Source organism: Psittacula echo, assembly GCF_963264785.1.
Source record: "Psittacula echo genome assembly, chromosome: 5".
Classification (NCBI taxonomy): domain Eukaryota; kingdom Metazoa; phylum Chordata; class Aves; order Psittaciformes; family Psittacidae; genus Psittacula; species Psittacula echo.
Genome location: NC_137739.1, coordinates 70468435 through 70483526, shown reverse-complemented (window position 1 = coordinate 70483526; position 15092 = coordinate 70468435). Strand labels below are relative to the sequence as shown.

Here is a 15092-nt window from a genome sequence, read left to right as displayed (position 1 = left end):
ACCCTCTTCCTTCCCAAACTGCCAAGTAAATGCTGGATCCACAATGCCAGCGGTCCGTTCCACTGGGGTGCACATCTTCCAGTGCCTTTTGCTGCCATTGGGATCCAAATTGAAAATCCCAACTCAATCCCCTGGAAAACCTTTGCCTCGAGTGCATTTTGCGGTTAGCGTCCGCTGCTGCCGTGCACAACCTGGAAGGGGAAGGGTTACTCTGCAAGAGAGAGGGATCCTGCCCCGCAGGGAGGGATGCCGAAAGCAAGGGATGCTGCCTTGCAAATTGGGATGATGCTGCCCTACGAGCAAGGGGAGACGCTGCCTTGCAAAGAGGGATGCTGCCCCGGGAGAAGAACGGGTGACAACCCGCGGGAGAGAGGGGTGCTGGCGTGCAAACGGGGAGAGACCCAGTCCTGCCCTCGGCGGGACGGTGCCCTCTCACAGGGGAGGGCAGTCGCGGACCCCTCCCCAGCGCCGCGCTCTCCGCTCGCTGCGGTTGGGTGCCGGCAGGGCCGCCGCGGGGCCGGGGGCGGGCCGCGGGCTGGCGGCGGGGGGCGGGGGGCTGCCGGCAGCGCCCTCCCCGCCGGCCCGGGGGGCGCGGCTGCGGCGCAGGCGGTGGCAGCGCAGCCGTGCGGAGCGGTGCGGAGCTGTGCGCGCTGGGCCGCAGGTGAGTGCGCGGGGGGCGCGGGGCGGGCGGCGTGGGGGGGCCCCTGGGCGGCCGCGGTGCTGCCTGCGCTGCACCCACATCCCCGCAGACGGGGTCGGCTTTGGGGGATGCCCCTCGCCTTGGCGGGGAGAGGTCTCAGGGAGCAGCGGCGGTGCCGGGCGGCTGCTGCTCCTGCGAGCGACCCAGAACTTCCCGGGCTGCGGGTGCGCGGTCGGGCCGGACCGGGCTCGGGGCTGCGGGCTCCGCTCGGGGCAGCGGGAGCTGCGGGCTGCTCGCTCACACACGCGGCTCTGCCGCTCCTGTTCCTTTAAAAATTAACATTCATTTTTATTTCATTTATTTTTTAAAGCCCCATTTCTGCCCCGCGGGGAGCGCGCCCCGGCTAAGCCCCCGTTCAATCACCTTACTATTGAGAACAGTGCAAAACGCTGTGTAAGATTTGCCCTGAGTCTCCGAGCCGGTCTCGGAGAAGTTGGTCTGTTCACAGTAACGTGTTTTTTCGTCTTTTTATCCAAAACTGTTCTGATGGTGTTCTGAGGCAGCGATTATTCCTTCTTTTTCTTTTTCTGAAGGGTGACATACATCTTACAGTATCATGTATCTGATGAACACATGCGGTGTTAATTGAGGTTGCCATGGAAGGCATGCACATAGTATAAATAAGCTCCCTTCTTGCCATGTGATTTCGCTTTTGTATTCCATAAGCCTCCTTTTTGTATTCTGTGTTTTTGCATATTGTCATATGGTGCATTAAAGATAAAAATATCTGCTGTCTCAGGGTGTAATTTCCCTAGCTGGAACTAAGAGTGCATATGGAGCAGTGGGGAAAAGATTCAGCTAACCGTAGGAGAAGAAAATATATGCATGTGCATGTGTAATATGGATTTGCTGTAATATGGGCAGTTAAAAAAAGTAAGTTCCCTTTTACCACACAAAATAGCAAAACAGTATTTTCAGTGGTGGAACGTCACTGGGTTGACATCTTCGTGCCTTATTTTGCCTCTGGATATTGATGCTAATTAGTGGGAAAAACTGCTATGGGGCATCCCAAGGCAGAACTGCTTTTCCAGCCAGTCCTGGTCTGCCTCCCAGATTGAAATATTAAAAAACAAACCCCAAACCAAATAACACTTTGAAATACTTTTCTAATTAAAAAAATAATTGCTCTTCGGGTCTTACCATTTCTTTGTTGTGTTACAGATAAAAGATGGAGGCATTGGCCACGCTTCGCAGCAAACCTAACGTAACCTGCGAGGGGAACTGAAGCAGAAAGCAAAGCTAGACAAAGCAGCATCTGACTTGTCACTGGGGGGCAGAAAACAGCCACTGCCGGCCTCTGGTTTTACTGGTGCTCCAGTCCAGCTCCCTGGGCAACCTGGAACTGCAGACAGAGCTCAGAAAATGCAAGTTCTTTCCAGGTCCATGGGGTGAATAAAAATTGTTAACCTTTTGCTTGATTGTTATCCTTTGGGGGAAAAAAGTAATGTCAGACTGGCAATTAAATGGTCATGCTGCTAGACCCAGAGCAACTGGAAGTGGATTGTTCCCGAGGTGAGAGTGACTCTGGCCATCAAAGACAAGGAGAAGCTTATTCAACTTCACATCTATGTGGAATTCCTTGGAGAGATGATAAAGGAAGTCATAAGACAAAGAGAGAGTTGTAAAGCTCCCTTTACATGTATGTGATAGCTTCAGCAGAACTTCTCTTCACTGCCACATCCACTTATTAAAAAACAACTAACATTATTTTGAAAACAACTTGAGGAAAAATGTGCCTTGAGCATCTCTGCAGTTCCTGTGTCTGATGTGTTAACCAACGAAGTGAATATGGTGAAGGCAGCTATGGAAATTCAAATGGAGAACCCAAGAGAGGCAGAGACTCACAGTGCTGGGGCGACATGCTCCCCATCGGAGGAACAGGCAGAAAAACCCTCCATGCTCTGTTTTAAGAAGCGAAAGAAGTCCCATAAGAAGGGGCTGACTGTGAGGGATGCATGTGAAGGAGCCTCAGAGGAGAAAAGCCAATGTGTCAGCACTGACCTAGGGGAGGTGAAAGTTTCTAACCAGTCACGATCCTCCAGAGGAGCCTGGACAGCCATCAAAAACCTCGCAAGGCCTCGAAGAAGGCAGAAATCCTCCTCCCGGAAGAAGGTGCCCTCTGATTCCCAAGTGCGGCTGGAGGTGGATGCTGAGGAGGGCTGTGGCCAAGGCATCCCAAAGAAACGTGTTTGCTCTGGGGTGAAGATGCCCTGTGTTCGGTTCTCCAGGGGCAGGAAGAAACCCAGCCCCTCCGAAGCAGTGGAGGAGTCAGAGGGCAGTGTTCAAGCAAACAAAGTGATCGGCATTGTGAATAAAGCTAGTGAAGAGCTGGAGGATGTGTCCCCAGTGGACAAGTCTGAATCCTTAAGCCCGGTCTCTGTGGAGGAGGACCGGGATGTGGCAAAGGAAAGTACCAGCTCTGTTGGTAAGAGTGAGCCCTTGACAGAGCCCACAGCTGATGCAGAGGAACATACAGAGTGCACCATCGAGTCAGAGATAACTGATTCAGAGACAATTACTGAAACATCCCAGGAAAAACTGCAGGAGGAGAGCCCACCCGAAACCACAGTCCCTGTGGAAGGTGGCGAGGTTGCTCCTGAAGTGCCCATTTCCAAGGATCAACCTGACAGCGCCCCAGAAACCACTGAGCTGCAGGAAATCCCTAGTATCTGTGAAGAGCTGCCTGAAGGGAATGAATCAGAAAAGAGCATAAATCTTCCTGAGGAATGCAAAGCCGAAGAGACCATAATGGATTTCAGTCAGTCAGCATCTAAAGATGATGCAGTGAGCATGGAGGACAGCTCCAGCCATGAGGTGCCATTAGGAGCAAACATAGGCACCGCTGTTGGCATCCTCATCACTGTCACTGAAGCTGAGGACTCTGACAACACCGACTCTGACCAGGCCTATGAGCCCTCCCCTGTTTTGCACCGAAATAAGCAAAAAGGGAATAAAAAATCAAGCAACAGCTTTGATTCGGGTAAAAAAGAGGGTCCTGAGGTTGGTGGTGATGTCCAAGCAGAGGGGAAAGCTCAAGGCGACCATGAGCACAGAACTGGGGAGCAGTATGAATTGCTCCTCATAGAAACTGCATCTTCCCTTGTGAAGGCGGCCATTCAGTCGTCCATAGAGCAGCTGGTCAACGAAATGGCCCTGGAACAGAATAAACACAACAGTTTTCTGTGATGGCAGTGGTGCCCCCAAAATAAAGGGTACAGGGAGTGATTTAAAGCTCCAGTTGGCATGGGGTGTGTACGGAGAGCTTGAAGGGCTCCTGGGGCCGAGGTGTAGTTAATTCTGCATGCCCGTTCAGTTGTGTGTCTATGTGAAAGGGATCCTGGGACATGGGGCAAACCCTGCTATGTACAGTGTGTTCCCTGGGGCTGGGGCTTCAAACAGGCTATTGACCGCAGCTGTGGAAAAAGGAAGGTATTGCAGTGACTGTATTATCATTTATTGGCATCTTTGTGTCAAGGCCACATTTCTGCCATCATCCATGCCAGGTTTCCCCACTGTTCATGATATAAATCTGTATGTACCATGCATTTAGTGAGAAGTCTCAAGAGGTGACAAGCACCCGACCCACTGCTGGGCTGTATTCAGGGCACGTCAGACATGGCTGGAGGTTTGCTCTGGGGTTCAACAGAGACGAGGGAAAGGGAAATGACTGCAATGTTAACATGAAGACGTCAATGCCAGACAGGCTCAGGCTGGTGTTTAGTATTGCAGACAGGTACTTGCTGCGTACAGATGCCAGAAACCGTGGTCACCCCTCCTGTCATGTTACATGAACCTGGATGGCTGCAGTGAGTGGTGGTTTTCATTCGGCCTCTTCCCCTGTCAAATGCCTGTGCATTTCCACACACGTTAAAGCACAGCATCAGCCGCTTGCCTTGCTGATCCTGGGCTGTGGTGCAAATGCCAAGGAAACGACAGCCGGACAGTTTGCCGAGGGCCATTCTTGCACTATTAAGCTCAATGGGCAAAATTCCCAGTGGCATCAGCAGTGCGGGCTGGGCTGGAGCCTGTCTGCTGCGGGCAGCCCCTCTCCTTCCCTTGCCTTCCTCCATTCCAGTCATGGTGTTGTGGTGAAGCTGTCCTCGGATGTAGCATATTTTTGATATATGGCATGTGATATAAATAGCAGTGAGCTGCATGCGTGTTAGCAGTCAACTATTGCCTCTGTGCTGACATAGTTTGGGGAACTGCTGGCGCTAGAATTGCTTTGATTTGGTCTGAGCACTGCCGGCATCCCTGCGTGCTGGCGGCAGCCTGTCCCGCACTGCTCCAGCCCCCCCTCGCTGCAAAGCCTGCCTGACTTCAGCCAAGCCCTGGCATCCCTTGGGAAATGTGCATTATGCCTGGCTCGCTGCTGCCGGGCTCTGGCTGGCTCCAGCACGCCACGTAGCTTGCACTGAAACATGCAGGGAAATGCTGGAGCAATCTTACCAAAGTCCTCAGGGAAAAAAATCTAGACATGAGGGCCTGGGGACGAGGCTGTAAATGTCTGGACAGACCAACTGCCATCAAAACCCACCAACTGCCCTGTTCCGAGGGGGTTTGCACCAGCATGGTGTGTGTCCACAAGCATCACCTCTAACTACCAGCTCTCCAAGAGAAAGGGGCCTTTTAATAATGTGGAATTGCATCTGCGCAGCTGGGATTTACGTACAGCTGCGGGCAAGCCAGCCTGTTCTTCTGAGAAAATTCTCCTGCGTGTTTCTCAGCTGATACAGAAATAGCAGCCTTGCTTGGCAATTGCTCACTGACCACAGGCAGTGCGCTGAGAATTCCCTTCCCAGCGTAGGATTTGGATTCCTGTTAAAATACAAGGGCTGTAAACTTTCATAGTACCTGGTGCACAACCATGTTTTAAACTTTGATAAAGTATCTCTGTTGTTACAAGAGGACTGTGAGCAGTGAGTGCCACAGCTTGTTTCTGTGCAAGTTAAACTTCAGAAAAAGCAGAGTATGTTAAAAAAAAAGTGTCTTTTTGTGGATTTATTTAATAAGTTACCAGATATCAATAATTCAGTGTGTACAATTGTAATGGCTTTGTACTTCATACTGGTCTTTCCAGGTATTTTGCCATACTTTTGAAAGGGACTTTTTAAGGACTTTCATATGTACCTGCTGCAGTCCCTTGAGAAGAGCCATACTGATGCTGGAGATTGTTATGGGATTATGCTGGGCACCGCAGCAGGCTGGTGCTGAGCAAAGGGCTGCAGCAGCTCTGTGAGGCCCCACTGGTGTTGGCTGTGGAGGAGGATGTCTGAGCTCTGATAAAGAAACACAAAATGACCCCATGGGGCCAGGCTGTCATATTCTGTTGGCCCGATAAGCAGTTTTGGGAGGATTTCATGTATTTCAGTACTGCCTATTGGGCAAAACACATCTTCAAAAGATGAGGAGAATGGCAGAAATGCTGTGGTCCAGCCCAGTCCCTGTGACTGTTTCCCCACATCCAGAGTTGTGTTTGCATCCTTTCTGTAGCTGGTTTTTCCCTCTGTTATAGCTGTACATATAACTGATGATTATTTCATTAAAGTTGACTGTACCTGTTGTTTTCTTGCCTTGTGTTTTGCGTGAGCAGCTATGGAGAGATTTTATACATGAAAGGATAAACTCACAGTGGTGCTTTGTTGTATCCAGCTTTTTCAGGCAGCCATATGGTGAGCAGAGAGAAATCTTAAAGTTGGTAGCAGACCTGAATTTTTTGGAGTCTTGCTCCTCCTGCACTCTTTTCATAAGATTTCCTTTCAGTTCCTGGCCAGTCATTTCCATCAGAGTCCTGGCTGCCCAGGGACTGCTGTAAGGTATTTGTGAAGGATCACAAGTCTTCAGTGGCTAAGAAAAGCCATCCTGCTGCCTGACAGTTTAATTCCCTATCGGGTGCCTCATACTGCCAGAGGAAAATGTTTGAGGCTCTGCAGACTGACCAGGGTCAAACCCCGCTGTGCATGGAGCGGTACAGCTCCTGCTGATGCCGTCTGGGTGGTTTGGTTTCCCCTGTTAGCTGCTGGTCCGTGCGTTCTGCTCTAGGTTGCCATATCCAGGTGCACGGTTTGGTGCTGATATAGTCTGCAGTAGGGCCAGCACCCTCTGGAGGGGCAGCAGCAAGTTCAGTGCTTTGGCACTTCCTGTAAAAGCTCAAATGGGCCCCACACCCTGATGCTGTTTTTGCATAACACCTTTTGTGTAATTTCTCGATGCACTTTATAACAAACAGAAAATATGGGGGGAAAAAAAGTTCTACATTTTAACAGTATTAATACTATTTATTCCTTCAGGTTTACAGAACAAAATATAGACTCGTAACAGCCTCTAATGACTTACTTACGACAACCTACTCCTTCATTATGGATAGAGAGCTGAACATTAATAACACATTCATTCTGTCGGCGAAGGAATGATAAATTTACTATTGCGAAGGAGTACCAGGCCAGGCAACCTGTGAGGACGTGACTGCCTGGTTGTGCCAAAGCATGCAAGGGTGGCCTGCCCTTAGGACCACGTTTCCCACTGATAGCGGAAGTAAACCTTGCTTGCTGATAGCCCATTCAGATTGCTTTGGGCCATCTGGCTTCTTACCCAGGGGTTAGTTACTTGTGGCCCCTCTGAATTAAGGAAGTGGTTGATTTGCAGTGGTATCTTAATGAATTACTTGGCTCTCCTGCTCACCCCACGGGCTGTGCTGTTGCTGCATGTGTCCCAGATGTTTCCAGCACTCTCCTTAGTGGGGACAATTTGGCTCTATATTCGACACGTCCCCTTATCCCTGCTTTGCCGTGTCATTCTGAATATTTTAATTTCCCACATTTTCTTTATATTAGCAGCAAAGAAATGAGTGTTTCATATAACTCATGCCCAGAAAGGCTTCCAGGGGGATAAAAAGCTTTTCTGTTATGTCAGCCCCACAGAAAACAAGCACATCCAATGAAAAGTTCCTTGTGGAAATTGCTGGTAGGCAATGGTGGCACAAATAAATTTTGCCTTTTATTTCCTGCTTGTCCTGGGTTCAGCTGTAACAGTTGTTTTTCTCCTTCTTAGTAGTGTTACAGCTGAACATAGGGCACTGCCCTGGGACACCAAAAGAGCATCAGAAATGCATGAGCTGCTTAGGGCTGGATCTCCAGCTGCTGAAGTTCACTGCAGCTCCATACGCTTGAAAGGACTAAATCTACAGCAGCCAGAAATCTTGTGTTTGAATCTAAGATGCAGCCCCTGCATATATGATGGACGTTTTCATATGTGTCCTTATGTATAGAAATGAAAATCCAGGAGCTGTGTTTTCATTTTTTTTTTTTCACAAATGCATGTAAGAACTCATGAAATACACAGGAATCCTAGTCTGTGCTTAGGATGGATGGACGCCAGACCCTGCACATGGACCCATATGTTGGGGGCAGTGAAGCCCTAATATCACCTGTCTTACATATACAGGTTTTCAACATGAGCAACACAAAGCAATTAAATGCTCCAAGAGAACACATCAATTTAAATAATTTGCTTTAGTATTATTTTACATCTGCAATTAACTTTTTTTAGGAGGCACAACTTTCACATTTCTTCCTTTTGCCGAGAATTGTGAAGAATGCATTTCTGTGCTTAACGGTGGAATTTTTCCAGAGGGGTGAAAGTCCATTTAGGTAGAATGTGGGTTTCAGCTAAAATACCCAAACCCAGCATTTTAAAATAAGCTTTGTTCCATAGAACTATCAAATATGCTGGATACAAAAGTGAGGGAGACATTAGAAAAACACATTTTGCAATTCAGATTGCTAAGATGAAAGTGTCATCTGCAGCTATGACTGGCAGTCACCCCAACAGTCTTTACATTAGACCTAGCAGAGATAATCCTTTCAAACTTCTTTAATCTGGAAGAGGAAACACACACCAATGGCAAGGTGGGTGCCCCAGTGGGGTCCCTTCTGCAGGTACCAGTGGTCTTTTGGGTGGGTGGTGTCTTTCCCAGCCCCAAGTCCCTACTGGTGAACAAATATGTCAAGCATTGCTTTGCTGTGGTCCCAGAGAGCAAATTCTGATCTGGAGAGGGATGTCATCTCTGGGATCTAACTCATCCGTGTCACATTCGCTCTTGCTGTTTGCCATTTTAATGAAGACACGAGGCTGAGGTGCCGATGCGTCAAGGCTCAGTGCCGTGACAGCTCCGTGTGATGTGACTGGTGAGATGGCAGCTGGGTGGGAAGCGCAAGTACTCCGACTCCTACGGTGCTTCTGAGCATCCCCACCGGGGAGGAGGAGCAATACATCCCCAGCTCCTGCCAGCAGCCTCAGCCGCTCGCTCTCTGCCTGCCAAGAGCTCCCCAGACTGCCGCTGCACGAAGGCGTCGGGCGCTGTCGGTGCAGCGCGGGCGGACGCTGCTCGGCGCTTCCTCGCAGCCCAGACAGCCCGCAACCGGATTTGCATTTGCTTGGCTCGCTGCAGCAAGGCAGGGAAGGCCAAAGCGCTGCAAACCTCTCAGCTCAAACCTCCCTCAAGTTCGTAGAGCAGCTGCGAGCCTCCGGGCACGACGCAGCGGGCTGGGGACCGGCTGGCTCGCCAACGCGGGGCCGGCAGGCGTGCGCAACAGGCGCAACAGGAATGCACACCTGCACTCTGCTCGTTAACGCGATGAGTAAGCGGCTCACAACCGCACCGCCAGCACAAACAGAGGCTGGTGGGGGATGCTTGGCCCCTAATGACAGGCTTTGGCGCCTGCTCTGCTGGGTCCGGCGTCGCTGCGGGGTGGCGGAGGCGATCGCTGCCGGAGCTGTCCCTCCGGGATGGCTGCGGGGGACGGGGGTGACGCTGAGCATCAGGCTCCACCCCGGCACGGCAGTGCTTTTGGCCGGAGCTCGGCGGGGCTGCACGCCCGGCACTGGCCCCACAGAGGCCTGGCTCAATGGTTGACACCGCGTTTCTGCCTACTATGGTGTTTCTTCCCCTGCATTACCCCTGTTTTCCCTTCCGTGGTGCTTAGAGCTGGCTTTACATCCTGCAACCAGCGGGTTGCTGGTCCAGTGCCAGGAGGGACAGAGGGCTTTACACAATGTTTTCTTACGCTGTTTGTCTCACGAACAGCAGGGTTAACAGTCTAAGCTTTGCCCAGCTGCTGCTGGAAGCATTTAGCAGCATTGCCCTACACACGCCAGGAGGGTAAAGCCACGCACGGGCTGCAATACTGCCCAGAGTCCTGCAAGGCTTCCCAGAGGAATCTGGGCTCAGGTGAAAACCAGCCGAATTAAGCAGACAAGGCTTTGAGCTTTGCTGCGCCTTTGTTCTGAGGGTGCAGTGTCCTGCTTAGAATAGTTAGTGGAAACAGTTCCACTCCTAGGCTGCTTTTGAAGTTGTGTCATTAATTTTTGTTAATGAAACATGCAAATCTGGTAAATGCTGTGACTGCATCTCAAGGAATTCAGTCCTGACACAGCTCCAGTTGTAAGTATCTAACTGGCATGTAATTTAGGGCAGATCCATCCTCATTACCTTTTTCCTCCCAGTTTCTTATGGCTTAGAATATATTTACCCTGTGCTGGACTGCTGGGAAACCCACTCAGTTGCCATCCTTTTTAGCATACCATGTCAAGAGGAGGAAAGAAAAGGCTGGGCTTTATTAAACAGTGAAGCTGAAGATGATTAACAGAGGTATGACACGACCTGCTGCTGGAAGATTACCGTGGGAGGGCTTTGACAAGCCAAAAAGCCTCCTGCCTTGGCACTGATAGCTCACGATAGTCCCATTCAATGATTCTGAATTGCAGATGCTGAGATCACTTCTCACTGCACTTCTGAAGGCTTTGCTTACATGGGATTTATACCTTCTGCCTCCAAAATAGTAGAAAACTATTCAGTATCAGCATTATACTCTAGTAGTTCATGGTTTTATTTTTAATGGCGATGATCACTGCTTCAGGTTTACATCCTGACAACAAATTTTTGTTCCCTTTTTAACCTTCTCAGTGTGCCCAAATGCCCAAACCCCTCTGGTGAGGGGCACTGCACCCACGTGTCAGCCCTTCCATACCCCCTGTGTGGGGCTGCCACCCAATTTGCAGTGATTTGACAAATGACATGTGGGTGAAGAGCCTGTGCAAATGGCTGGTGTAGCCAGATGGCCGAAGATGCATGTTGTAACCACAGTCTGTGCAGAAAGTGAAATCACTGAATCATCACAGAATGGTTTGGGTTGAAAGGGACCTTAAAGATCACCCAGTTCCAACCCCCTGCCACAGGCAGTGACACCTTCCACTAGACCAGGTTGCTCAATGACCCGTCCAACCTGGCCTTGAACACTGCCAGGGATGGGGCAGCCACAGCTTCTCTGGGCAACCTGTGCCAGTGCCTCAGCACCCTCATAATGGAGATTTTCTTCCTAATACTTAGTCCAAAGCTACCCTCATGCAGTTTAGAGGCTTGTCCTTGTCCTTGTCCTATCCCTACAGGCCCTTGTAAAAAATATATTAAAAAAAAAAAAAAAGAAAAAAAAAAGAAGAAGAGCTGAAGGTTTGTTTTTCTTTTTTTTTGTTCTAGGTGGAGATGGGGTGAGCATGGCCCAGCCATCAGTGTCACTTCCCAGGCAGTCAGCAGGCAAATGCCAGCATCCCTTTGACATCCAAAAGTTCAAGGTGGAAGAGGTAAAATCTAAACATTTGCAGGTGAATGCTGAGAGGAGATGGGTTATCTTTTAAGGATGACTTGTGTAAATAACAGGCACCAAAGTCTTGCTCCTCTGGCACTGATAATACAGGAGTTCAGCCTAACACTTTCATTGCACAAGTGCTACCAAATGGCTTTTCATTAGGCAGGTGAAAAAAACACCACCTGCTTTTTCCAGCACTGCAGGTTATGAAAAGCAAGTTTCTCAGTAAACTAAATAGACCCCACACTGCAGGGGAGGATAAATACCCTTTATTCCACACCCTTCACTGCACCCTAAGCAGCCCAAGAAACATGGTCCCTCTTAGACCCAGCCTGGCATTTCAGCGGTTAACTTGTGCTGGCCAAGGAGTCTCATGCTATGTTCTTTGGCAAGGGTCTGAGCCTCAGTCTTCTCATGTTTTAGAATCAATAGAATGGTTTGGGTTGGAGAGGACCTTCAGATCATCTAGTGCCAATCCCTAAAATATTCTTCATAAAACCTGAGCTGCAGAGCCCACAGACAAGGCACTTCCATGCCAGTGGTTCGTCACCTCTGCACCCCTGATGCTGGGACCCCTGCACAGCACAGAACAAAGCTCTGCGGATCCCCTGGAGCTTTCAGCCTTCCTGACTTCAAGCGTCACCACCCTGGGACTTGCTTTGCCTAAGCTCATGTGCATCTGTCAGACAATCTCAGGCACATGGAAGGAATCACCAGTATCATTATTCTGCACATTGTGACAAATTATTTTACATTTTCATGAAGAAAAAACCCCAAACCTCATAAGAAATGAGCATTTGTCAAGCCCAGCTGTGCGAGTCAGGCAGATTTTCCAGCACGTGCTGCCATAAAGGTTAAACACTCAGTAATTCAAGTGTCTTCCGCATAGAGTAATAAAACATCCTATGATGTATCCAGGAGCAGCTGCTTAGAAAACATAACCATCTTCTAAAGTTATTTTCTATTTATAAGACTTAGAATGATGTTTTCAAGTTAACGTAACTCGGAGCTGACGACTTCCTTCTCTCAAGCTTTTTCTACTGCTTTAATTATAATTTTTATGCTTGCAGTAGAAAACTGCTGAAAATGCACTTCTTGCGTTGCAAATGATGCAAAAAACGCCTTTTGCAGATGTTTGATGTCACAGATGTTCAGGAGCGCAAAGCTCAACCAAAGTGAACCCTAAAATGGGTGTGACAATTAAAAACATATTGCTTGCAGTTGTAACTTTTCAGAGACATACTGAACATGTACATGAACATAGTCCTGATTTCAGGATGATTTCAGCCTTAAGGAAGAATTTGCAGTCAGTACAGTGGAGTCACTCCTGCAAGACATACACACATATAGCTGATAGACATTTAGATCTTCTACCCAAGCTCACAGTTTTTATTAAAGCTCCCTTTTAATGACCAACAAGTGAACAAAGCAATCCTGGCCACAAACCTGAAGGTGACCAGCATGTCCCAGAGATGCCTTTGGACACTGCTGCTTGCTGTCCCCCTGCCATCCCCAGTACTGAGCTCTATTACCAGTACCCATTTATTGTTGCAGAGATGTCAAGGGCTGTTTCACTTTCAGTATCAACTAGTTCAAGCAAGTTAGGCATCTAAAGTTCCAAGATGCTCATCTACTGACTGAATAGTCTAGAAACTCACTTTTAGCTCTTGTCTACAGCTATACCCAACCCAGCAGATACTCCTTTCTGTTCTTAAAATAAATGTGGGAACCCAAGTGAAGCAGCAGCACCCAGAGAAGCCAGCCCACTCGGCAAAGTGTTGCACACAAATAGGGAATGACAATAAAATACCATTTTTCATGGTTTGGTTTTTTTTGTTTTGTTCAGGTTTTTTTTGGTTTTTTTTACCATCATGTAGAAATAGAGATCAGTGGAAGCCAGAGGACATTTGCCCCAGCTATAAGCAGTCTGGATGTGATTTAGCTGATGGGATTACCCTATGAGAGACCCAGAAGGCTCTCTTCTAGGAAACACCCCATGTGCAGGATAACGTGCTTAGATGCAGCATTTGCAGGCCTGGATGTATGTCGGCAGGGTTTTGTTGCTTTGCTTGTATTAAAGAAAGGCTTTTTATGCAGAGTTACAATGCATTCGCACCAGAGCATCTTTGATGGGTACATGCAGGGAGAGGAGCCCTCTGTCTAACAGGCAAGCACACACCAAACCGCAGCATGCATTTTGTAACATCATCCGGGCAGGCTCAGAGGCTGTTTGTTTTTTCCCCTTTGTCTTAAAACGCAATTTGGCAGCTCTCAGTGACCAATCCATCCCCTGGAGCTGCAGGTCCCTGCCCAGGAGAAGCAGCAGCTGCCCTTCACAAATTTCTCAGATGGTCTTTTAATTCAGCAGTGGTTTAATTGCAGCTCTTGCTTCAGGACAGTTTCAAAGAAGACAGCTCAAGGGTCCCGACTACAAAGAGCTTTGGAGAGGGCACTTTGACAGTAAACTGTTTTCACTATTGTTCAGGCTCCCCCTTTCCGAAGGCAATGACTCAACGCACCAGGACTGGCAGGAAGCCTCCAGCCTCTCAAAAACTGGGTAATGAGATTACAGGAGCAGCTTGCGGGGCTTTTGCTCTTCACTGCAGAAGAAACCTTTGCACTGTAAGAACTTTGTGGGCCTCTTTAAGGCCTTCTGATTATGAGCATCTCTTCTCTTGAGGGGCGTCCATTTGGTAGGAAGCCGAGGGTATCTCAGGTGAAAAACTAGAGAGGGACAAAGCATGAATCCAAGAAGAATGCGTATAATTTTTAAGCCTTCTTGGATAAGCCATTACTCTTCAGATACCAAGTAATGACAAATGAAAGGCAAAAAGATGTGTGGTGGCTCCATCAGCAGAGAAGAAATAACACATTATGTGTTTGCTCATACCAAACACACAGACTGTAATGTTCAAGAATGTGTTTGCACCAAACTGTTTATAATAGAGTCAGAAATCATTTTTGCTGAGAAAATCAATGTGTGGTATTTAATCCCATAAAGACTCAGCTTAGGATGTGCCGCCTCTCCGAGAGAACACATCTTTGCAGCTTTCATTCCTCCTTGCAGAGATGGTCCAATAACGGGATGTGGTCTTAGAAGGGCATCAAAATTTGTCTCTGCTTATGCAGTAGCAGCTGTCAAGGCGGCATCGGAATGAAGAAAAATGGATGCAAAAGTTGCCACCCCTCCATCAGCACTGCCAGTTCCCGTGAAAAGACCAGCCTTATGGCTCCTGCATGTATTTATGCAGAGATTTATTAACTGCAGTTATACAACACCAACATCCGGATTCAACTCCTTGAGATACTTAATTAAAAGCAAACTCTTTGGGAAACTAAACGCATATTTCCCTCTATGTTTCCCCTCCATCTAGTTTCAGAAGAGCAACTATAAGGGGATACAAACAGTCCCAGGCACCGCACAGCATATTAGCAAAGTTTAAACCTCACGCCCAGCAATACAGGCTTAACTCTAGTGAAGCAGAGCAGGAATAAATTCACATTTACCAAAAATGTAACAGAGTTACGCGGAGGATTCCAAGGAGGACTTGGGTGGGAATTAGCTTCAGTTTAAAAGTTAGAGAAGTAAAAAAGCAAGTACACAAATCAAAGTACACAGTTCTTCACAGTCATCTCAGAGGTGATGGGAATGGTGGCTGAAGAAAGTCAGGTGCAGAGAGCAGTCGCTCACTATGCGGAGAATGCCAAAATACCCAGTTTCAGAATCTGAAGGCTGCAAAGGGGGAGAA

At 48.5% G+C, this 15092-nt stretch overlaps 1 protein-coding gene across 1 annotated transcript; it reads left to right on the top strand.

Annotated features, from left to right (window-relative positions):
- Positions 1-2488: 2488 nt before the first annotated feature.
- AKAP5 (A-kinase anchoring protein 5) lies at positions 2489-3886 on the top strand (the record flags this gene model as incomplete). Its single annotated transcript, XM_080619603.1, has 1 exon — positions 2489-3886. One exon carries the CDS (start codon positions 2489-2491, stop codon positions 3884-3886), a length of 1398 nt encoding a protein of 465 aa, XP_080475729.1.
- Between the last annotated feature and the right edge of the window lie 11206 nt (positions 3887-15092).